The sequence below is a fragment of the Mixophyes fleayi genome, chromosome 3, assembly GCF_038048845.1.
Source record: "Mixophyes fleayi isolate aMixFle1 chromosome 3, aMixFle1.hap1, whole genome shotgun sequence".
Lineage (NCBI taxonomy): Eukaryota > Metazoa > Chordata > Amphibia > Anura > Limnodynastidae > Mixophyes > Mixophyes fleayi.
The window spans coordinates 88,847,940-88,874,417 of record NC_134404.1 but is presented as its reverse complement, the minus strand read 5'-3'; the positions used below and the strand labels follow the sequence as shown (position 1 = coordinate 88,874,417).

General features: G+C 37.7%; 1 protein-coding gene across 1 annotated transcript in view; it reads right to left on the bottom strand.

Moving 5' to 3' along the window:
• LOC142143792 (guanylate cyclase soluble subunit beta-2-like) overlaps positions 1 to 24,985 on the bottom strand; it is a 51,734-nt gene extending 26,749 nt beyond the window's left edge. The window contains exons 1-6 of the mRNA XM_075201940.1: positions 24,882 to 24,985; positions 22,442 to 22,515; positions 20,780 to 20,874; positions 11,565 to 11,725; positions 6,982 to 7,081; positions 6,018 to 6,187 (exon numbers count right to left, since the gene is read on the bottom strand). Coding sequence (XP_075058041.1) covers positions 6,018 to 6,187; positions 6,982 to 7,081; positions 11,565 to 11,725; positions 20,780 to 20,874; positions 22,442 to 22,515; positions 24,882 to 24,884 — 603 coding nt within the window. The 5' untranslated portion in view covers positions 24,885 to 24,985. The remainder of the gene's footprint in view (positions 1 to 6,017; positions 6,188 to 6,981; positions 7,082 to 11,564; positions 11,726 to 20,779; positions 20,875 to 22,441; positions 22,516 to 24,881) is intronic.
• Between the last annotated feature and the right edge of the window lie 1,493 nt (positions 24,986 to 26,478).

Here is a 26,478-nt window from a genome sequence, read left to right as displayed (position 1 = left end):
GGATGATTCACAAATTTATTTAATCTATCTATGACTGTCTTTCTGACACTTCATCTTGGATGTCCTCTCGCCAACTCAAACTCAATTTTTCAAAAACAGAATTAATAATATTCCCACCCTACAATAGAAGCTTCCTGCCTGACATTTCTATTTATGTTGACAACATGACCATCAATCCAACCCTACAAGCTCGCTGCCTAGGTGTAATCCTTGACTGACAACTATACTTTGTTCCCCACATCAACACTATATTTACATTATGCTGCATACAACTAAAAAACATTTACAAAATACGTACATATCTCACACAAGACACTGCAAAAACTTTAATTCATGTAGTCATCATATCCCACATCGACTATGGTAATTTCCTCCTTACTGGTCTTCCCAAAATCAGACTCAATCCCCTACAATCTATTTTGCATGCAGCAGCTAGATTGATTTTCCTTGCAAATCATTTTACATCTGCGAGTCATTGTCAGTTTCTACATTGGTTGCCTGTTTTACAACAAATCTAATATAAAGTTCTTCTACTTACATACAAGGCCATCAACAAAATTGCACCGACATACATCTCCTCACTTGTCTCAAAATATCTTCCAACTCGACATCGTTCTGCATTCTACCATTCTTGGTTACATGACTATTTTTGGGCTGCACCCACTTTATGGAATTCCTTCCCTTGCACAGTAAGACTTTCCTCTAGTCTTCAAACCTTTAAGCGTTCTCTGAAAACCCACCTCTTCAGACAAGCTTATAATATTCCTCTAGCACCCTCTTAATCTCCCTAGGCAGGGGCGCACGCAGGATTGTCAGGGGGGGTTTCCCTCCCCCCACCCGACCCCCCCCCAAAAAAAAAGAACACACAAGAGAGCTTCTGTATCAAACCATTGTGCCATAGATTGTAAGCTTGCCATCAGGGCCTTCTTACCTTTATTTATGTATGTATGTATGTATTACCCCTCATTGTTTTATTACTGTTTGTTCCCAATTGGAACTATATAAATATATGATGATGATGGTGATATAGAGTTATAAGTTGCATTTACAGACAGGGTGGCACATGATTAAATATAATCAATTACATATTTTAACTGGATGCCAAAACATGAACTAGATCTCCACCTCCTACAGTTATGTGCAGATACATAACTGTAGACATAATGGTAGCCCAATGATAAAATCTACAAAGCAAATACATACTGCTAGCGTACCAACTTGGATAAGGGACCAAAACTGGCTTTATTGCATGGGTAACATAATGCCACCCAACAGTGCCTGAAGGCATGCTAATATCCACACTGTATATTATTACAAGTTTGTAACTATGTACTGAAAGCTTGATGATGTATCTGATGAGGTGTGCATGTCTACAAACCTATGACAATTTTATGACAGTAGTGGGTAGTTACAAACAAAATAAGCAATGCAGACCGACACTTTTGGGAAGGGACAAAAAAAAAAAAAAAATGTTGTGTGAATATAGCAATATATTTAAAACGAAAAGTAATGTCTGTCATTTAGCTTTTAGAGTTTATCCTGTAGATCCATTTGCATTCTTCCTGCAGGAGACATTCCATACCTACAATGGGGATGACCCACCCTTTCAAAACACATAGGGGTATATTTACTAAACTGCTGGTTTGAAAAAGGGGAGATGTTGCCTAATCAGATTCTAGCTGTCAATTTGTAGAATGTACTAAATAAATGATAACTAGAATCTGATTGTTAGCTATAAGCAACATCTCCACTTTTTCAAACTCACAGTTTAGTAATTATATCCCATTCGCATAATTATTTTTTCAGGTCAGTTGTACAGTTCCTATTGCCCTATTGTACTTTTGTTTAAAAGGTAAAAGTGTGATGTAGATTAATCCTTTCTGCAATCTATTCTATACCTTATATTGGTTGCATAGATTGCTCTTTGGAGAAAGGCAGTCAATGAACAATTAGCTGTTTTCGCTACTTAAACTAGGCGCTCTAGGGGCATCAATGAAATACTAAAATTAATAGATATTGTAGTTGAATGAACGTGATTCCTTCGGATCTTGTGCTCACCTGCAATCTCTGCTCAGGTAAATGTTACACCGTGTATTAAAGTGAGATATACTTTTTTGTTCCCACTCATAATGGGCTTCTGATGAGCTATGTTTATTCTGAACATTTTCTGGAATCATTGACACCAGCGGAACAGATACACTGGATATTAATGGCCACAGGCCCTCTCATATTGCCAATAACAATAAATTTGTTGTATATGATGTCCGAAGAAGAAGCCTGCATTCAGCAGTCAAAATACATGTTGGGTCACATAATCTGCACACTGCTACTCTCTTTACCTGCAGAAGACCAGCCTTAGTTCTATTTATAGACAGTCAGTTTAGTAAAGACTCAAATGTGTTCTTTACTCATCACACGTGTTTTAATCAGAGTGCTGACGTTGTTAATCTACGCAATGCACTGTAGATTTAGCCATTAAAAGCTACTGAATAAATAGTGGCCCAGAAAACAATAACCTGAATTTGTCTCTCCTTGAGGACTGCGGCACAGCAGGATATGGTTTAATGGTGTTCCTAGAATTGAATGGTAATTATAGGATAACTTAAAAGCTGGAACTGCCGGAATGCCAGAATGAGTCAGCAGCTTGCAGCGCCCCCTGCTGCTTGGTGTCTTCAGCGAAGCTTGCTGTATTTTCAATCCTTGTATAGTGCATACAATTCTGCTACAAAGATATGTTTTCTATGCTGTATGTAGTTTTTCTAAGTTATATATCTACTGTTGTTTATACTGGCACAGCTGTTCCACATATTATTTTGTATTATTTTGCTTATATATATGCTTATATATATATATACACACACACACAGATATGTATATATTGACAAAGTCAATGGATTAATGCAGAGATATTTGTCTCAGGTCTCCTGCATTGTATACACTAACAGCAGGGATATTGTTTAGCTCTGTGGGAAAAAGCTTCCCTGAGTTGCAGCCCTAATCACTCGGTCTCTCAGACCTGGGGAGGAGGCTAGAGGCCTCCTGAGAGAACCTGCCCAGGGTGAGCAAATAACCTTTGTTTGGTGTTGAGTCTGGGACACAAGATCTCAGACTTGAGAGAGGGCCTCTAAGGAATGTTTACTTAGTGTTTTTCAGGTCAGTGTTGTACAAGGCTATTGTTTATGTTTTGCTTATTTGCTGAGGCTCAAAAAACTGACTGAGGTCTATTATACCAGAAATCCAGCATTTTCATGATTTATTTCTGCTGAACAAAGCCATCCACCCCAGGTGATAGTACCTATTCCCCTGATTATGTCACTATATATATATATATATATATATATATATATATCCATACACATATATACACATATATCCATACATACCCCTATATCCATATATACCCCTATATCCATACATACCCATATATCTATATATATATATATATATATATATATATATATATATATATATATATATATATATATATATCTATATCTATATCTATATATATATATATATATATATATATATATATATATATATATATATATATATAGACACACCGATCGGCAGGGCCGGATTAACCATAGGGCTAACTGGGCTACAGCCCAGGGGCCTATGGCATCCAGGGGGCCCTTGAAAGTGCTCAGCATCAGTATTGACCGGTTGGGGGTGGGGGCGCCCCCGGCGCGATCAGTGCTGCTGAGCACTTTCACTGCGGTCCTTCTCCGGCGCGCTGTAGTCTCCTTACTGAAGAGATCTCGTGAGTCTCACTCTCATGAGATCTCCTCAGTAAAGAGTGTACAGTGCGCCAGAGAAGGAGGTAAGTGCCGGGGGGGGGGGGGGGGGCACTCACGGGGGAATGGAGGCCCGCTTAGCCCAGGGACCTCCATTCCCTTAATCCGGCCCTGCCGATCGGCCACAACATTAAACCCACTTGATACAATGGCACCTGTCAAGCAGTGGGATATATTAGGTAGCAAGTGAACAGCCAGTTCTTGAAGCTAATGTTTTGTTATTGTGAGCTGTGATAGTCTCACTTTAAATATTTATGCTGATCACTGCATGTCATGGCTGATTGTCACACAAACACACTCATCTTCATGTTAACCTTCATTCAGAATTCTTTTTATTGTCATTTTGGACCCGAGTAATGTCGGAGCTACACATAGTACGGGCGGTACTACGCCACCTTCCAATGTCTCTCCTTATTCCAACCACACCACCAGAAGCTGCACAAAAGTGCTAATTGCCAATAAATGGTTTAATATTGGTGTCTGATCAGGCTTCTGCAATACAGTAGCCACACACTTTCCCCACCAGCAGCTACAATTGCTATTCTGCTACCTTATGTATCAAGTGTTTCCCACCCCTCTTAGATTGCAAGCTCATTTGGGCAGGACCTGTTTTACCTTCTATTTCATGTCATTATAAGTTATGTATCAAAATCCCCTCAATGTATAGCACTGCAAAATATGTTGGAGCTTTATAAATAAAAGATATTAATAATAATAACTGTAAACCTAACTTATAATTCTGTTCATCAGGAAGCCTAAATGAAAGCGATAATAATCTTTTGACAAACCTCTACCTTTCAGGAATTAAAGAACATGATTTGCAGAACAAGCAAATTTTGTTAGCAGATGTCCAAATAAAAAAAGACATTGTCAACTACAGGAAGTACAGAATTAGAAATTGTAATATTCTGCCACAATAGTTTTAAATGTTAAGACATGACCCCACCCCTTTTTGCAAGAAGAAAAGGCAGGATCCAGGAGGGTGGCCTACTCTTCTGGGAGTCAGGGAGAAATCCCCGAATATTTGTGAGTCTCTCAGACATTCCGATAGAGTAGGCAGGAGTATATAACAGGCAATGGAAGCATTTTCCGTCTTAGCTCTCTGCAGCAACAATGATAAAATGACAGCATTGAATGTGAACAGAATCTGTAGCTTCTTGCCCTTGAATGCTTGTTTACCTGTGGTAGGGGAATAATTGTATTTATCATTTACATCAGCTCATTGGATCATACAATCTAAATTCTCCATTTCACAAACACACACACTGGGGTCTAATTTTGTTAGAAGCTGTTTTTTACAGGTTTTGGTTATACAGCTTACTTCTGATGTGTGTGATGTCTGCACAGGGATATAACTGTATATTAGGAACATACAACCAGGGCTGTTATTGTGATTAAAGCACTATTCAATGTAAGAATATATTTTAAGAACTGAACCTTACTGATATACCTATTCTATCATGTTCTATTCATATTTTATTTGGCCTAATGTCTAAGGAGTATACTCATATCACCTAATCATGTTCTACTATCATCGTTTCATATTCCATGATGGGGATTTATAAAAGTCTGAACTATTCTTATTACTTTTACAACAAAGCAAGTCTGTACCATTATTTTATATTAATGAACATTTCTTTAAATAGTAGACAAAGGGCCCTAAATATTAACACAAAATCTACCATTAGTTTATTTTTGTATGATTAGTAGACTTCGTTTTATTACTTAAGAAATCATGTAAACACATGTAGCTTGAAAATTATGTTATCATCATCGTCATTTATTTATATAGCGCCAGCAAATTTCGTAGCACTTTACAGTTATTACGCCTAAATTATCTACATGTTGCTGTATGTTAGGGTTGTAGTATATTCGATTTAATCTACTTTTTTTTTTAGTTTATTGTGTTCCAATATATTTTATAATGTGTGTAACATATCAGTGAAGTATGCCTTCTACCTGCAGCTCTTCTGCTGTTGTCAAACGAACATGTTTTGCTTTCAGAAGTTTTACATATGCTTTTTACAGTATATTCTTCAGGCCACTTCCACAATACCCATTAAATAGACAACTGAAGGGTAAACAGCACTGCCTGGTGGTGATAGGCTGGGATTTTTTCAAGACTGGAAGGGTCCAAGTTTGTATCCCTCTAAGCATCTCCCTCAATAAAAAACAAACAAAAAATAAACATATAAGATGTAATGAACAAACCTGTTTGACGTTTTGGGAAGCCGGTCTATTGGAGCATTTCGGTGGAACTATGGGTCTCTGAGTGACAAGGAAAACAATGTGTTCTTTCTTCCCTGTTCTCTCTTCTTCATCAGATTGACTAATTATTTCCATAGAAATTTCAGTTTTGAAAAAATCCAGTGCTACTGCTCCCATAATACCTAGAATAGAAACACACATTGTAACTGTATACATTTGTTTCTTAGAACGTTCTCGTCAGTTTTGTTTGTATTGTGGAATGTTGTGAGGTTACTAAACACAGAGCAGGATTTAAGTCAAATAGGACCCAGCTCGGTCAGGAGCTTTGGGAATCCCACCTCCAGTATATTTAGTGCACCTCCCATGATGATGACTCCATTGTGCCCCTCAACATGATTATACCAGGAAATACCCTATTGACAGGCACTTTGCTCAGACACTTCATTACACATTTTTGGATTACCAGCCACTTTATACAGACCCAAATGTACAAAGACCTCATTTGCACAGCACCAAAATATGCCGACCAGGTCTTGGAGGATGACACAAATTAGACTTTGGGAACCTGCAGCATTTTACTTTGCTGGAAATTAAGTACTGACAAAACAGTCCATGACTTCAACTGAGGACAGGAATTCCCCTACATTTTTATTTTTGCATTTTGACCATCTTCATATAGTAATCTAATCATTTTATTTGTTGTTTACCCAGACATTTAGTCTTCCTCTATAATTACTAGAAGTAGTTGAATGCTAGCAAAGTATTGCCTGACATACCAAATGATATAGACAATTTTACCTCCCTTACACCAACATAATAAAGCATTAGTATAGTATATACTAATAGACAAATGTCATTTTATTCATTAATTCTACCGATAAGATTTAGTGTATGATGAGTTATCAAATTCCACTTTTCAGATGTCCTACATTTTGATGACCCCACATTCTGTAGCCTGTGAATTGTATTGCAGTACCTGGAACAATATGACACAGACCTCTTCTGTCTGAGTAGTAATGCAAATGCATTGAGCCATCCTCATTCATCTCTACCCTGAAAGAAGGGGCATTCATGGCCTGTAGATAAAAGGTGTACATATACAAAATATATCATTATTATATAATACATGTTTATACTTCCATAAACTGCGAAATATATTGTTGGTGACTTGTGATGTCAAAGAGTGACAAATATAATAATATTAGGATATATCTCAGCCATGCCAACGAATGACAAACATGACAATATATTTCATACTTGTTCATACACTGAGTTTCAACAATACTGCTTATCGGCCACATTCCACTTCTATGCACAAAGTATACTAACTATGATACAACCGGAGATGGTACCAAGAAGCGTAACTACCACCCAACCCCACTCCATACCACCGCTCAGCACAATCTGTCTACATTTTCTCTAATTTAACAAAAGAAAAGAAATACATAAATAAAAGAGTAATGATAAGAAAACATAATTTAATAAAATAGTAAACTGTTTGTCGTGAACATAAAGAACTTATAGTTATTTATAATGGATAAGTCATAACTGCAGTGTAAATATGTTATAGCAAATGAATCCATTGATAAGTTTAGCTAAAGTGTAAAATGTGTAGAAAGCAAATCTGTTGTGTGTGTATTTGATTGCACTGTACATCCCAGTGTGAGAAGATAACCATGTCACCTGTAGCAGCTTCAAAGGGCTCTTGCTGTTAGATATATCTTGACAGAAGCTAGTTTTTGGACTCCTGAATAGACCTTGTGGGGCTGGTCACAGCTGGACACCTTGCAGCCCAAGGCAGCATTTTGAAGGCCTATACAGGTATATAGAAATAGGAGCTTCAAAAGGAAAATGTCTTCATAGTTCAAATTTTGGAAATCCGTGTTCCAGTCCATACTGAGGAGCAGATATCACACCATGGTTGTGCATGACAGGTATGGATGGTATCCGGGAACAGATAAAATCACATATCTTTGGGAAAGGTATATCATATTGTCAAAATCCATGGTTGGTATCAAAAGATGGACAAAGTCAGAAGGTATTTATTAATAATAAAATTGGGTCTGTGTGACGCTCCACAGAAATGTTAGGTCACATAGTAGAATTGAGTAGTAAATAAGACAACATGCAAATGGTGATTGAAAAAGTGTCACAGGCCACAACCCCCTGGGGGTAGAAAGAGGTGTGGAAGTGTCTTTAAAAGGCTGAGACCAGGTAAAACAAATTGTCAGACTTTTTGGGAAATCAATTCACATTGATAAGCTGTCCATCTTCCAAGCCAATATCCCTTGGCCAGAAAAGGCAATTCACGTAAGTGCTACTCTGAATGTAACCCCTTTTATTTTAAACTGTTTTGCTTGTTATGTCAATCAATTCATTGTTTATTCATTATTTTTTTATATCTGTATGCCCTGTGCATTTGTATATTAAATCTATAATTTAATATGTGGCGTCCTTGTCAGTGTGTGATTTGTTGATACATTTGATTAACAAGCTGTGCGTGCTTGTATTTACATTTGTGTAATAGTCTGGAGGTGTGAAGAGTTAACCCTTTGCTTGCTGGTGTGGGTCTTGCTAGTCTATGAGCAGCTAGAAGCCATGTGTGCCAGTGTGGGACATTATATTGGGGTCCTATTGCCCATATTCAATAGGTGGTGGCAAACCTGAAGTGTGTGAGGTGTGAGCACTGTTTGGGGGCGATTCAGTAGGTCTATATCCTGTGTGATAGGCAAAGAGAGACTGCGGGCTGGAATCGTGTGACTTCATATAGCAAACACCCCAAAGTCACAGCAGCTGGGAGCATGTTCGTGACACTGTTACTTATGTATTAAAGGAACAATGCATTTCCTACTTTGAAATATAAGGATATTGGAAGTCATCTCCGATTTTTTGCCTTGTACATTTTACAGTAGGGAGTGCATTATCTGGAATATAATGCATAAGTGGTGTTATAATGTTAGACAAAAGTGTGAAAATATCCTTGTCTTTAGTGACTAGTTATGTTACAGATATAACAATGTTTCTCACTACATTGTCAATTTCATGATATGCCTCATACATGCCAGAGAGTGACCACGACTCAATATATTTCAAGCTGTTCATACAGTGTGCTTCTTTCCATTCCTCAGTCTTCCATCTTACTGCAGCCTAAAATGGCATAATTCCTAATATACCCAGCCAGGGTCCTAACAAGTATATTCACAACCCTGCAGCTGACCCCGACCACCACAGCCCACCAAACAACAGCTATCATCGATAAACAGACACACAGCAAGTTACAGTTAAAAAAGATAAACTCAATAAAAACATAGATTTAATCAAACATTATAATAAACATGCAAACATTTGATTTGTCATTAGTAAAGCATCCTTCAGAGCAGCAAGTTATATGGGCATGGAACGCACCTGACTTCTAATATTCCTAGATTTCACAGTAGGAGGTGCAGGGACATAACTGTCATGGGTGCATGAAGTGTGACTACGGGGCCCTGAGGTGTGGGGGACCCGGCAATGCCAGGTTCCAGACACCTCCACGCCCCTGCTCTCCCATGACACCCTCACTAATTCCACACATTGCTCTTAATAGAACAGAGTGGAAGCTTCTTCTGATAACACATTCAGAAGACCCTCTTTGCTCTATTTGGATCAAAGGGAGTGGAGTATGGGAGGGGGGGGGGGTGGCCCTGTTATTAAGCTTAGTTACCTCCACAACTAATATTTTCTGATGCATCATATTTAAAAATCAATAAATAAATAATATATCTGTGATGTAAAAGAAAATTTGAAAAAGTTTTTCTGTTTTATTTCTTGTATTTTTCTCTTTTTATCAACGTCATTTATATTTGTTTGTATTGCCATTAAAGTAATTGTCATTACGGAAAGCATACTTGTAAAGCTACAAATATTGTTATGAGGATGAAGTTTAGTCATGAGATATACATATACATATATATATATATATATATATATATATTTGTGCAAATGTTTTCAAAGACATATAAGGTGCTGTTTATTGACAATAAAAGTAGCCATCTTAAGATCTTAGGGGCTCATATAGAGTTGGATGTGCTTCTGCTTTTCTGTGTAAAATATGCACCGACACATACACCCATATGCAGATTTTGTTGCATCTTACATTTCTGCTGCCTGGAGGGACAGAACGAGTGTGAGTGGAGGACAGGTGTAGGGTCAGTACAGTAAGGGAGTGTTCATGTAATTGCGACTTAGACTTGGTCACAGAGGCATATACACCTGTCAGGACAAGTACCCATACCCCCCCTTGCAGGTGCTGGAGGTCTGGTGCAAGGAGACAACAGATGACCATTCCATCTGCTAGCGGATAGGACTTTATCCATTGCTGTGGCCATTATATGAAGTCAAGGTCCTGTTTTCGCATTAGTTGTTACCTCAATTTGGCCTACGACAGTAATTTAGATCCCCAATTGATTTTTGTATTTGTGTTTGTATTTAATTATACTTTATATCAAACATGCAGCTTCTGCATTTATTAATCAGGGTGTCAATATATTATTGCCTTCATGTGACTTCGTTACATTATTATATTGCATACAAAGTCCGTAATGCAACTTTTGCCACATTTCTATGCTTTCTCTACGCTAACATAGATCATAGTGCATAAGTATACACACTTGTTACTTGTGATGTATACATGTCGCATTTGGCACTGATGCGTCTTTTCCTGCATGCATCCAAGTGCAAATACACCCAACTCTAAATGCGTCCCATAATGAATGTGTTTGATGGACCCAAAAGAAATTTATTTTTACTATATTTTTATATTATGATTTTATTTAATAAAAGAATCGTTCTGACCACTCCGGTATTGGGATAGTGAAACGGGAGCTGAATGAATGTGGTCAGGGGCAGGCGCGGGCTGGGAAAGGGATGGCCTGGGGGCACACAGGCGGCCGCATCATATTACAGGGGATGCGGCCGCGTCATTGATGCAAAAAACAGTTTCCTCCCCCAATTCATGCAGTGGACTATTTTTTAATATCTCCACTCAGTGGTGGAAGTGGGTTGGTATAGGCTGGTAAACCATACCACTACTTCTTTTAGTGGTTTCATTGTAAAACTATCAATTTCCATTCACATAAATTTTCCATACCGCCACTTCTAAATTCTTTTTGACCACTGTCCCTACTGAAAACTTGTTTTATGTTATTATAGGGGATTTTTTTAGGTAGATACTGATTTTTTTTTTCTTAAAAATAGTTCTATATTGTGATTGGCTGGACAGATTTTTCTGAAACTTTCACAAAAAAAATCACCTTTCCAGTCTAACCCTAAATCCATAACTGCAGAAAATGTTATGGCAGAAATAAGGGATTATAAAGTAACCTTATTACTACAGCCCTACCTGCTACCCTATAAATAAGTGTTATAACAAGTGCCTGACTTAATGTAAATATAGAGGAAGACAAATTCAAGGCTGAAACCTAGAACTCAGCAATTCCTAAATAAACTAACTGCACCTCAGTCCTCATATTTATTGTTGTGCTTGGGTTAAATCTATTTCAAGTGTTGGTAATGTCTCACCTGGTAAGATAGTGATAAATAGCTGTGCAAGGCATCCAGATTAGCAATAAACTCATACAGATTTCCACCTAGTGTCCTCAGCATGTGGTCATAGCCCGACCTTTTACAGAATTCAAAGAAATACTCTCCAAACTGCTGCAGAACAGCCTCCGGTGAAACACCTGGGGAACAGTTAATTATATAGTCAGAATTTCAGGAGAATACAGATTCCAGATTCATTAGCAATGCAAATACAACATAGAACATATAACTGAAACCAGAAGTACTGTGCTAGGAAGGGAATACAGACGGGGAAGTATTTTCATTATAAAAAAAAAGCTTAGACATAGAATATATATTTATTAAAAGGGTAAGGACATGATTACAGTTCAAATATATGTAATGATAAGTGCAATAATCATACCAGATAACCATGTATTTAGTTATTTTAATGGTGTTTATATGGTACATAACAATCCTTTAAGATTAAATAAGAAAAGCTTTTACCTCCAATTGATCTCTACAGAAGTAGAAAAGGAAATCTGCAATCCATCCATGGTCAGACGCTCATAAAGGTTGGGCAAATTATTATACAACGAGCCAGATTATACTGCCTGCACCAGAATCTAACGTTAGTTTGCTCTTGATGTCCACTGTGTATCAATAATTTGGCTGATCACGCTTACTCTTCTGCTCTTGTGCCTGCTAATACCTTGATTTCAATTCTGATTATGCCTGCAGATTATTTCTTGGCTATTCTGTGTACCAGACCATTGGCATTGTCCTTGACCCTACTCTGGATAAACCTTTGGGGCTAATCCTGTTACAGTCCTTTGCCAACTAACCATTCCCCTGTGTTCTATGTCTTGGGAAGTGTTCCCGATGTTCTATACAGATTTGTTAGCATTGTACATAGTCTGGTCAGAGTTGTCTCTCTGTTTACTCCTGGCTGCCACCTACAAGAGATATAATTTTGTTTGTGCTTCCTAATCAATTTCAATGTTTACCCCTGTGCAGACTCCAGCTACTGGGATCCATTATCATGAACACCAACTGTACAAATAATTTGCAATAATCATTATACTAATCCAGTGACGCCTTATCATGCAGGCTGGCCTATGTATATGTTTGCAAACTTGTACAAACAAGGTTCTGTGCTTTTAACATTTATATTGAAGTATGTATTTTTCGCATTTAGGCAATGAGCGCCTTGATATTTTTATTTGTTCATTTTGAGATGATTCTTCACAGTAACAGTGAATCATTTGGATTTTTTAAATAAGGTGGTGAATGGTAGGTATATGATTATTGTTGTCATGTGATGCAGAATTTTAGTATACTGTTTAGAAAGCAAAAAACCATTCAACTAGACCTTTGTTTTAAACAGCTATTCCTCTTTACAAAGAACAGCTGAAGCAGTAACTACAATTACTAAAGTAACTCAGCTGGAGGATGTGTGAAATGAAAGTAATTGATGGTGGCAGCCAAGAGGGTAACTGCTGGGTTGCAAAGGAAGGTACTATAGGGTCTACAGGGGACCTTAAGATGCAGGTGACCATGTGCTGCTCGAGGGCTTGGCGCCTGTCTGCTATCTCTTCTGAACTCTGTGTTCAGAGAATAGAAAAGAAGAAACGTGTGGTGTCTGAGGTCAGCAAGAAGCTTAATTAACTCCCTGCTGTGTGACCGCAGACATCGCATGGAATTTGAAGTCACAGAATGTCATATACATCCTCTTTGCACAAGGCTCCAACAGGACATCAAGCAGAATTAGAACAGGGGGTTATATTTTTACATATAATAATTATATTTGAGTCTGCATTATAGGCTCCAACAGTAAATTCTGTGCATAGGAGTGGGGAACTCAGTTGGTCCCTTGATCCCTGAGCCGGAAGTGCAGAGCAGCACAGAGCTGAGGCAGGAGGTAATTGATAGGAGGGAAGGGTGTCCTTCCCTAGAATTATCTATGGGGACTTTTTTCATTGACACCAGACTTAATCAAGCAGGCAGCATAAAGTGGTTGTCACTGGCTAGTGCGTAGGAGTTACATGAGGGTCCTACCATCACATACATCCATACTGAGGCCTACAACAAGAGTGCAGATTGTAACAACTACCTACGTTTTAATAGCAACCATCACAGATCATGGCTCATTAATCTCCCTAAGGGACAATTACATCAACCGAAGAGGAATTGCTCTACTTTGGATAAAAAAGCTAAAGATTTACATCAAGCTTTTAAAGATAAGAAATATCTTATTGATTTATTACAGACAGCTTATACAGATTCACTTAGACTTGATAGAGAGGATTTGTTATTTGAGCAATCTAATATGTAGCCCTTATCTATTTGTGATAAGCCTGGTCTCATCATATCAAACAAATTGTGCATAAATATTATTCCATTCCTAAATTTCACAAATTATATAAGCCTTTACGAGCTGACCGTCATTCCATCATAAAGCTAGCACCCTTAAAATTATACTGGTACCCAGTTTATTTTAGGTTTAAATCTCATACAAACTTTATTTTATCTCAGGCACTATTATTACCCCCTAACCTCTGGGGTGTTTTCATTGTGGTAAGCTGTCGAGTATTACTTGTAAGTGAACAAAACAAATTAATTTAACTCAAACACCACACAAAATTCCTTTTAAAACATATCAATTTTTAACTAGTAAATATATTGGGCTTGATTCATTAAGGAAAGGCAAAAAGTTTTCTACTGGACAAAACCATGTTATAATGCAAGGGGTGCAAATTAGTTTATTATTTTGCAAATAAGATAAATACTGGCTGTTTTTTCATGTTGCACACAAACACTTGATAGCTTTATTTGTACACTGAAATTTAAATTTGATCTAGAACATGCCTTACCCCACCTATAAATCTGTCATCACATTTTAAATTTGCCCCCCCCCCCCCAACGCAACATGATTTTGCCCAAGTGCAAAGTTACTCATTTCTTTTGATTTACTTTTCTTAATGAAACAGGCCCATTGTGTCATTTATTTATTGGAGTACAGCTATCATCTCCAATATATGTTATGAACAAAATGACTTCTAAAAGTTAGGTTTCTTGAACACTGTAGAAACATTTTAAATAAGATTTCAATACATAGTATCCCATGACATTTTTGTTTGACATCATCCTATAAATAAAAAAAATGTACAATTGATGGGAATAGAACTTATTAATATGACTGAGAGAAGCTCTATGTAAGAGAGGTTTTCTGGATTCATAGGAGAGTGTTCTGGTCCTGAAGGAGCTTTGGGCAACGCGCCGCTGGGCATATGCCCAGTTACTATGATACCCAAAACATCGCTGATTTTTACTCACACTCCTATGGGGTGGAAGGAGAAATCATCAATGTTTTATGTGCCATACATCCAGTGGAGCCTTATCCCACAAGGCTCCAACGGGACATCAAGCAGAATTGAGACAGGGGGTTACATGTGTTATCCTCAATCTGTGATACTATTAATTCTTTTAGTTAGTTATGTTAATATATAATACACTTATATAACAAATAATAGATTTCAGCTTGGGCTCACCTTTCACTTTGTTTAATATATTTTATTATTAATCACTGCTAAATAGATTACTTGGTTTGTTGCTGTTTTTGTCTTTTAACTACTAGGATTGATGGTACCTGGCTGATATTCTTTATAAGCAATGACAAGGGATTTTTCAATCCAGGGATTCTTCCTTTTGACCCTCCAAAAAAACCCCGCTTTTCTGTGGATTCCTTGGGGATGTTTGAACCATGTACATTATCTTCCATCGCAGCCCTGGACTTCTGTAGCTCATTAAGGAACTGAAATCTTAATATGTGATGTATTTTGCAAAAAAATTGCACTGCACATACCCAGAATCAGACTATAAGCCAGTGAACGCAAGTGCATGCAATTCATCTTTGAACGCAATGGACATTCCAACAGCCTACCAGTGGAACGGGGGTTGGAAGGAGCATATGCACCTAGTTAATGTACGTAAGGGCGTAACCAAAGTTGAGCGCATGCTCATCTGTTCGATTCAAGCTCCGGGCATCTCTGATTTTCTGATTTTTACCCATATCACTGGCACCAGCTACAGGACAGGTGTAAGTGCCAACTGATAGTGATGACAGTCGCATATGCATACCAGAGCAATGAAGAGCAAATGTAAAATTGCATTTTATGTACAGTAGGCATTAAGAACATCCTGATATATATTTCATGGGGAGGGAAATGAAACATTATTAAAAGCTGTTAATATCTTTAATATATATTTTTATTTGTGCGTTGTGATGGGACTTTATATATAGATATGCATTGTGTGCATCCAGCAGTGTGTTGTGTCTGACTCCATATGGCAAGTGCCATATAGGCAGAGTGTACTTACACCCGTATTTAACTAGATATGTTTATTCGGATATATGTGTACTTGAATAAGAGGGTAACTGTGTGCAATTTCCGTCCAATTTATAAAAAACACAAATTGCGTTCACTTTGTGTTCCTTGATGAAATAGACCCTGAATGGCCAAGTTGTCCTCGCAGTAGCTTTTCTAGTAATACCCCTTGTCCATCAACAAAGTTTATGGAGGAGGTTTGATGAGGGCAGTGTGGCTGTAGTTTTAAACTTTATTATTACCTGTTATATTTTATTTACAAAGCGCCGTCATATTATGCAGCGCTGTACATTACAGGGATCATGTCACAAACAGCTGACATAAATTCACATGGAATAGAAGGTAAGGATGGCCCTGCCCAATTGAGCTTACAATATAGGGAACATTTGAAACATAAGGTAGTGGAATAACAATTGTAGCTGATGGTGCATGTGTGTGTGGCTATTGTAAGGCAGTAGCATTATCAGCTGCCAAAAATAAAGCAGTTCATGGTGACTGATATTTCTGTGCAGATACCGGTGTTGCATCTCAGATGGAGTAAGAAAAGACCACTGAGGCATTGAGCTGCTGGAAACCATAACTGCCCTTCACTATTTATCTTACCAGAGTGTCCTTCCCCTTATAGTTCTGGAGTGGGCTTCTGTATTTGTGCTGCATGGGCGCAAGGCCATGGTCGGGAATCGAACTCATGATCCCAGTGCTGTGAGGCAGAAGTGCTAACCACTAGGCCACTGTGTTGCTCACAAGCTACATCTGTTCATTTCTGGTGAAGTGCACTAAAGTAGCTAAGGTGTGGTGGCTTGGTACTTAATGTAGGACCTCCTAATCTACCCGCACAGTATATAATATAGTATTATATCCTGGGGAATTGGAGCTGCTCCACGTACACATCATTATACAGTGACATCCAAGGAGGCCATGCCTCATTGCATAGGACACATTGCCAGTCACAACTGCACCCACCCCTATAGCCATTTCATGCATACATCTGTGTATGCACCAGTGCAGTAGGTTCGTCATTCACCTGGAACATGTAAGCTTACAGTCACGTGTAATCAGGGCGTAGGAATGAAGATTTTCATGGGGGGGGGGGGCAAGAGGTCATGGACTAATATAGGGTTTGGAGCCACTTTTTCTTGCGTTTGGTATCTCCTTTTACGACAGTTGTAACAGTGACTGTAGATATACAAAGACTTCCAATCCTATGTTATTTTTTGTCACTGTTTAGGGGTTAGCCAACTCCAGTTTCATTGTTTATTTTACTATAAAAATGTATTTATGCATTAAATAAATATTATTATTATTAATACTAACTGCCAATTAGTACAATAGCTGTTAGAAAGATAGATAAGTTCAATTGTTCATCTTAAAAATTTTCATTTTTCATAGTATTTACCCTAGTTTTATTCAGATTTGTTTAACAGCCTAATCTCATTTGATTGGAAGCATTTTTACATACACACACAGACAAACTAGGGTCAATTTTGATAGCAGCCAATTAACCTATTAGTATTGTTTTGGAGTGTGGGAGGAAACCGGAGCACCCGCAGGAAACCCACGCAAACACGGGGAGAACATACAAACTCCACACAGATAAGGTCATGGTCGGGAATTAAACTCATGACCCCAGCGCTATGAGGCAGAGGTGCTAATCACTGAGCCACCGTGCTGCCCCAAGGAGGCAGGGGATATCACCAAAGGAGGAACTGAGATGACAACACCTTGTCCTGGTGTGATGACCCTCCTCATCACCACAATGTAATTTCCCTCTGCCTTCACAAAGTTTTAACCATTTGATATTTGTCAGGCTATAATTATGTGGGAGAGAACAGATACTTCTTCTAGTTCTGTATAATAAACAGCACTGAGCCCAGAGGGATGTTAAATGCCTTTTTAATGGTCTGGTAGCCTTCCCAGGATTTGTGCCTCTCTATAACCTTATTGGAATGCCTATCTCTACCATTCCATAGGAGCTCACACAAATATGTCTACTTATATTTACAAAATAATTCAGGTTCCTTTCCTCCTCGAATTTTACTTGGGCCTTTCAAGATAAATAATATTTTGTATATCACATTGCCTCACCAGTAACTGTATCCTGAGCTTTACGTTCTACATACCCTATTTATTTGTTTGCGAACACTGAATGTATTTGTTTTTAAAACCAATGAAAAAGTTTACGCAAAAGAATTAAGAACGGGAGACCCACTAATTATTTACACAGGTAATCACATTGAGTGATATATTGAGTGATATATTGAGTGATATATTGCACTATGTGATGTTAAATACTTTTGAGTGAAAAAAAACAAAAGTATTATAGGAGTGATACCTTTATTGGCTAACCAAAAAAAATATTATTTTATTTGCTAGCTTTCAGAGCACAGAGGCCCCTTCATCAGGCCACTTTACAAATGAATGACTAAGAAACAGACACAACACTTAAGAGCTGTTACATCAAGAAATTTGTACAGGGTGGGGGGAATATATCATTAAGAAGAGATAAAGTAATAAAACTGAGGTTTTCGTTACGGATGGAAGTGTAAAGTCCTATGAGTTCAGAGATCTGGAGTCACTTTGCTGTGGTGTGTGAAGTGTGTCCAACTAGTGGGTCATAAATCCAGGTGTTAGATTGAGCCCTTGTGTCAATGACTGGATTGTTCTTATCAGCTTAAATTCCCAGATTTTTCTAATTTTTAAAAAGACCTTTCAGTATTAGGACTTTTAAATCTGTCATACTCTGTCCTGGTCCAGAGAAGTGTTTACCCACAGGCGTGTCCAGACTTTTCTTTATTGTGTGCCTGTGTAGATTCATCCTGGATTGTAGTTTCTGCTTGGTCTCTCCAATGTAAATTCCCTCAGGGCACCTTGTACCCTGTATCATGTACACCACATTGGAGTCAGTGATTTTATAGTCCCGTTGTGTGTTGGGTATGTGGACTGTGTTTGTTGGTAGGACATGGGTGCAGGTTTTGCATTTTTTGTTTTTGCAAGGGAAGGTGCCAGTCTCTGATGTTGATGAGAGGGCACTTCTAATGAGGAGATTTCTTAAATTTGGAGGCTGTTTGTGTGAAAGGAGAAATAAATCTGGGAATATTTCCTTCAGTCTATTGTCTTTCTGAAATACGGGTTGAAGGTCAGCAGTAATTTTCCCCAAGATGTTCATGTGGGGATTGTAAGTGACCACTAGGGGCACCCTGCTGTTAGCCTCCTTCTGTTTGTAATCCAGGAGACTACTCTTTGGGATCCTTGTGGCCCTGTGTATCTGTTCATCTATAACTATTGGATGGTATCCTTGTTGTAGGAATGTATTTCTCAGTGATACCAGGTGTTGTTTTCTGTCTTCACTATCTGAGCAAATCTGAATGTATCTCAGGGATTGGCTGTAAATGATGGACTTCTTTATGTGTCCTGGGTGAAAGCTGTTCTATCTCAGATATGCTGGGCGGCCTGTAGGTTTATGATAGACTAATGTTTGTATAGTATTGTTTTTATTGTATAGGGTCATGTCCAGGAAATGTATCTGAGATCGTGAGTAGTTAAGAGTGAGTCTAATGATTGAGTGACATTTGTTGAAGTTGTTATGGAAAGTCAGCAGCTCATCTTCAGAGCCAGTCCAGAGTAGTAGCAAATCATCAATATAACGGAAGTATGCTAGAGGTTTCATTGTGCAAGTAGCTTTCAGAGCACAGAGGCCCCTTCATCAGGCAACTTTACAAATGAATGACTAAGAAATGACTTGCTAATTAAATGGATTTCAATTACACATGTGGCATAAATCCTTTTTAAATTTCATTGAAAGGGCTTGGAAAAAGATATGTTTTAACTTTTATGAGTCCTCCGTACAGCAGAAGAGAGATCAAGTGTACAGATAGGAATCCATAGTATGGAGCACTGTCAGTCCATGAAGAAAGATGTAGCCAGCTGTGCTATGTGGATACATGGTCTGATTCATGTTCAGACGTAAGTTCGTTTGCGTGCCATATCTTGCATGAAATGGCTATACGCATCCTCAGAAACGGACCTTACACTAATGAACGCAAATGACACTTACTACTATTTATAACATGAAGGGCAGAACAGGGTGTGGGGAGGGGCAGACGAATGTAGGCAATGTACAGTAAGGACGTGCCAAAGCAGATGTGCACGATTCAAGTCCTGGGTTTACCCTAAGTACGCTTGGCTTTAGACGTATCATTAACAAGGCAGGTATAAGTCCCACTGATAGTGATGACTGACACAGCATAGAGTTGGTTTGGAAAAGTACACATATGCGTGGCACTAAATAGCACAGAACATGTGTATGCAAGTGAGATAGACTACAAAAACGCATTGTATGTAGAGTAGCATTAAGAATATCTTGATTTATGTATTAAATGTACACATTTCTTCTATGTGTTCTGATGTTACCTTATTTTGCACATATATATGTGCGCATACTGCACTCTGTTCTGTCTGTTAATATACAGCAAGTTCCGTTTAGGCAGAGCGTACTTATATTACTTTCTGATTTGAATCAGGCCAATAATGTGCAGGAGATAAATGAGCCCCTAGTTGTCATTTCTCAGGTGGAGATGTGATCATATTTGATCGATTGATGACATAATAAAGTGCCTTAGTTAGGGTTTGTATTGAAGAGTTTGGATTTTGAGAATATGTGCCATTTAGTGTCACCTTATACATCCACTCTGTGCAATTACAATAATTATTTTAAATACAGGTAATGCTGGGCATTGCAGATCTAAAATATCCCTCTCATCCATTTTTATATCCATTAATTGTATGTCCTATAGCAGACATTTACTGGTATAGTACACATATTATAGCCTGTTGTACATGCAAACTTACCCAGCATCTGGCAAGCTTTCTCAACTAGCTGCAATGTGATTTCATCTTTGTACACTTCATAGGTCATAAACGTGTCTTGTACTCCAGTTTTAGTTCTGTTGAAGTAACATGGATGAATTTTGTTGGCAAATAGATTTATGACTTGTTCGAAATATAAATTAGCAGACAAATGTAAATTAATAAAACAAATTAGGCTTACAGTATATTCAATTATCATTATTAAATAGATTTGTATGCCCAGAAACACAGGGAAGCAGTTTGAATTCATTTACATTCTCAATTCCCTGAGCAGGTAGAGGAAGCACAAATTGCCATTGTTGTCTACAAGGAGCTGACCAAATTCCTTCAGTGCTTATTTCAATCGCACAAGCACTGGCAGTAAATTACCAGTATAAATGTAATGCCTCACATTCTACTCACATCCCCCTACTCACATCCCCCTACTCACATCCCCCTGCCATACCAGAAAAAGGAATTTGCACTTATGAATAAGGCATTTACTAAAGATTAGAAGGCCAGGGTTGTACCTAACCATTCTACTGCCTTAGAGGCCACTAAATGGTATCCTTCTCATACCGTATACAAATAACGGCAGAGCAAGTGGATAGTGTTGTGTAAACAGTTCCATTCCAAGCATTACCACACTGTATGTCACTGGGAGGAGCCAATATGACAACACAGTATCTTGTATTCTGATGCGTCATTCCATTTGTCTCAAACTCAATCTCTATATTACACTAAGATAATTATCACATTTACAATCACAGTTTTATGGCTACGAATTCAACAACATCTATAAAATAATGAGCCAAATAAAATTAATTATTTTTATCATAGGACACGTCAGCTACCTGGGTTAATTATTTTTATCATAGGACACGTCAGCTACCTGGGTCAATGTTTAGCTCTTTCTATTACCCTTTATTGACTTACAACCAGAGAGCACTTTCAGATTGAGTAATGTTATACAAGAGGGAAGTGCTTCCTAATATGTGTACAGACAAGTGGATCAAGAGGCAATATGGTCTTTTGTATGTAGTGTTCTAACGCTGTATGTTCTCTTAAGTGACATCACTTCAGTTATATGGACATTGAAATACTCTTCTTATACATCTCTAAATATACCAAGCATCTACTCAGTATTCATCTATTTAGTAAGCTCTATTATCACAACATTACAATCATTTCACAGCTCAGTGATCATGATTCATGTAGCACAAGCAATTATTTGATGGATTCCTCTAACAAAACTATACAGAGTACAACAGTGCTTATACAAAACACTGGTATGCTTTTAAATAATCTTTCTACATACATTGTAAATATCTCTTAAGAACAAATTTCAATCTGTATGTCCTGATAGCACTGATCCAGAGTATTAAGGCATTAAATTGCAATATATATATATATACACATATATATTTATATATATATATATATATATATATATATATATATATATATATACCCATAATGTTCAAATTATGATATTAATGAAAGGGTTGTTATGTATCGATGCTAATATAAGTCTAGAGGGCTGTATGTCTATTACATGTGATCATTATGACATGAATGTAATCATTATGTTCACAGGAACTCATCTGAATATACCAGTGAGAGGCAAATACGTTCGGCTATACATAGTATATTATACAAAATCACCTTAGTAAATCCCATGTTTCTTCACCATATTTCTCGATAACCAGTGACTTCAAGCAGGTGTTAATGAATCCATACTGGTAGGAAATAAAAGTGTATTAACAAAGATATTCAACAGGGCTTACTTAAAAATTAAGCAAGTGGATGTACTGAATATAATACAACATATGAAGTGTTATAATTTTCACATGATAAATACAATGCTGTGATTTCTGTAAAGAAATAAAAGTAAAATCTCCATATTGAGGTAAATAGGATAGACTGGAGTACTTAAGGAGTACAAATAGTATCTCAATAATATCCTGGCCAAGTGTAGCAAAACACAATGGGACTGATCAGAGGTATTTGCGCACCGAATGTATGTGATAGAAGATACACACAAGGAAAAACGCACAATCCAATTACGTACATCGGGGGGAGAACAGTAACATTTGTGGCAGAAGCAAATCAGGAGTAAAAGTATTTATACTGGGCAGCACGGTGGCTAAGTGGTTAGCACTTCTGCCTCACAGCGCTGGGGTCATGAGTTCAATTCCCGACCATGGCCTTATCTGTGTGGAGTTTGTATGCTCTCCCCGTGTTTGCGTGGGTTTCCTCCCACACTCCAAAAACATACTAGTAGGTTAATTGGCTGCTATCAAAAATTGACCCTAGTCTGTCTCTCTGTCTGTCTATGTGAGTGTGTGTCTGTTAAGGAATTTAGACTGTAAGCCCCAATGGGGCAGGGACTGATGTGAGTGAGTTCTCTGTACAGCGCTGCAGAATCAGTGGCGCTATATAAATAAATGATGATGATGATACTTATGCCCCATGAGGCAGTATTACAGTGATAGCAGTGCTAGTCACATTACCCTATTGGTACACAATATAATAATGTAATATACACAAGGAGAATATGGTCTTGACAGTTATTAATAAATGGGAATGTTGCATTCTTCATATAAAATGTCAACACCTCCACATCCGTTTATTGTTTACCCCTTAAAAATTCATAGAGATTCTTCAATCCTGAATGAAAATGAAATGTCAACTAAGTGATGTGAATAAATGATCTACTCTTCATATTCAGTAATATAGAATAAAATAAGCACCATCAGGTGGGTCAAAACACAATCAAAAGCATCTAGATAGTGCTACTAATAGTCATCATCATCATCGTGTACCATTGTACTAGCCCTCCAATGCCCAAAAGAGATTTGGCACTTAAGAATATATGTATTTCTTCATCAAAATCGCAAACACTGTACTATGACATTGAGGTTACTACTGGAATTTCAGGCTGAATTTTTTTATGATTTCCAACTAGATGTGATTTGTTTATACAAGTAAAAGAAAGTAGACTCATATTCTTAATTACAGGGACTATATATAGACACTTTAGGGTAAATTTCTAAGAGCAACATGCTACATTTTCAATGAGATCAGCTCCGTTGTACTTCAGCAATGACCATTATTTCTATAGGAAAGCTGTTTCACCATGAAACTGGTATAAATAAATGATGGAAATAAGAGATGATGTTGTTGTGTTTAATTTAAGTGTTATAAGTGCGCCTTACCTAACTTACATCATTGGTTAATTACTGCCTAGCACAGTATATCTAACAGTGTCTTAATCTGAACAAATTGAAGATTATACTCTTTCTAGAGGGTGGGCAATAATATGCAATGTATCATCTGTTTATGTTAGTGACATCTTGTCGCAAATAACTTTTACTTTGGTATTTATAAATAGCTAATGTCAGAATATGACCCTCCAGAGGGGGTGGGGCCTGTATGCCCCACCCCCACAAGAGAAGGGTTTTCAATCTCTGCAATCTCATGTACTATTAGATACACTCCAGAGCATATGTAACCAATGATGCATGTGATATAGGTACTTGCCTTGGAGAGAGACTATTACATCAAATTCAACAAAAAATCACAAAGGTTTATATTCCTTTAATGTATGCTATTCAGAGCACAATGCAACTACATAGTGTGCAATAGCTTCCATATACTATGCATACAGACAGGTTCCTACTAACATAAGTAAAGCTACTACCACATCTGGAGGGGAAATCTATCTTTTCATGTGTATATTCTGTGATAGCACAAAGCTGCAAAGAAACACCTACAATTGTGCCCTGTTACTTTCTTTTAGCTCATGATAAAATTAATCATATACTCCTCTATTTGTATATTAGGAATGCTACAGACCTCAATGTGAAACTACCATTCTAAAGCAGGATGCGATTTTGCTGCACTGAGCAAATGCCTTTTGAATTTGTTAATAGTTATACTGTTGGCAGTGATTTAAACAGTAAGAGAGACCACAGTATACACATCAAGTATATAGAATACATGCTGTCTCCAATATCCTCATCATTTAATCTAGGGGGTAAAGATCCCTTTTTACATTTTACAACAATATACAAAACATCTATAATACTATTTGAAAACTTACCATTCTGGTTCCCTGTAGTCTGTCGCACTTTACAATGCAAAATCCAAAATTTTGATTATTCCTGTTGAATAAACGTTAGGCTCAGACTTGCCATAAAGTTACAATCCGTTACTGTTAAACACACAGTATGGAATACCCATTGGAAACTGATTACAGGAACGCAACTTAGTAATGCATTTTGAATGTGCTTGTAGTAACAATCCGAAAAATATCAATAAGGGGGCTTGTAATAATGTCACGGATTAGCATCTCCTCGCAGAAAGCAAAACGAGCAGATTGCGTATTGCTGAATGAATCGCTTTGTCTGTTTCACAGATTAAACTTCCACATTCTTGTAATATCCCATATGTTATATAAAGAAATCCATCGAGTGCCAAACAATTACCATGCGGGTTGGTGGGTATCCAAGCTTCAGGTGATGTGTTGTCTGTGTGACCTTCCGATTCATGTGTGGTGTTCGTGTGGGGATTTTCAAGGCAAAGCAATTGTATCAGTTTCAGCGTACGTCTCCCCACGTCCTCAGTCAGTGCCCAGGCTGCTGTCCACAGCTCATGGTGCTGAAATTATTCATTCCTGTGGAATTCTACGCGTTTAAACAGTCTGCATAGGCGCATCCTGACCCAGCGTCTGTGCGGATGAAATATCCCCTTCACGGTTATGGTCTTGTTTCAATTCCAAGCCATTTATGCAAGTCACAGTCTGTTGGAGAGCTTTGACACAAGGATAATGTATTCTTCTCCTGAGTCCCCTTTCATTGGCAATTGTAATCATAGACACTAATAATAATTTATTCCTAAGAGCGCTGGCAGTCAATGTGCTATGATTACGATACATAACAAAGCCTATAACTGTAAACCGTAGTGCATATATTTGCAGTGCTTGTTGTCTAATAGCTGTAGTACAAAATGTTAGGAAAATATTACACAAAAGCCTGCTACCTCTTATGGTGTGAGATATTCTGATTAATCTGACAGTTTGCCAAATTATGTCGTTGGCTAACTATGGCATGATTTAGGCAATGTGTGGCTGCTCAGCTGTTGTAGAACTATAAGTGCCAACATGCCCTTCCAGTCTATGACACAAGAGCTGGAGAGTCCTATGTTGCATACCTTTGAATCTGGGTATCGGCAGCATATTAAGTAAATCTTGTAAATTCTAAGAAATACCCTACGGTCTTAACCCTATCGTCCACGCGTGTTTTCACTCACTGCAAATCCATTACAAAGGGACTACAAGTCAACAGTTCTAAATGATGATAATTTAGAATAGTATATAGGCAGGTTCCTTCTAACATTATTAGTAGTATGTAGTGTAATGCCACTGAGATTTTTACGAATAGACTATTAGTGAACACACCTAACTGCATGACGTCATCTTTGTGTGATAGATGAAGTTCAATGAACTGATGAACATTCACAATGTTATCCGAAGGTACATTACTAATATGCAGATCCTTCAGCAGACACAGTGACCTGACTTAATAACGGTGTGTTAATGAGATAAAGTTACCCACAGAAGTAGGTTACAAAGCCAGCGCTTGCAATATGTAAAACTACAAAATTTGTTTGTTGAAAACTCAACAAAATAGCAATTCCTC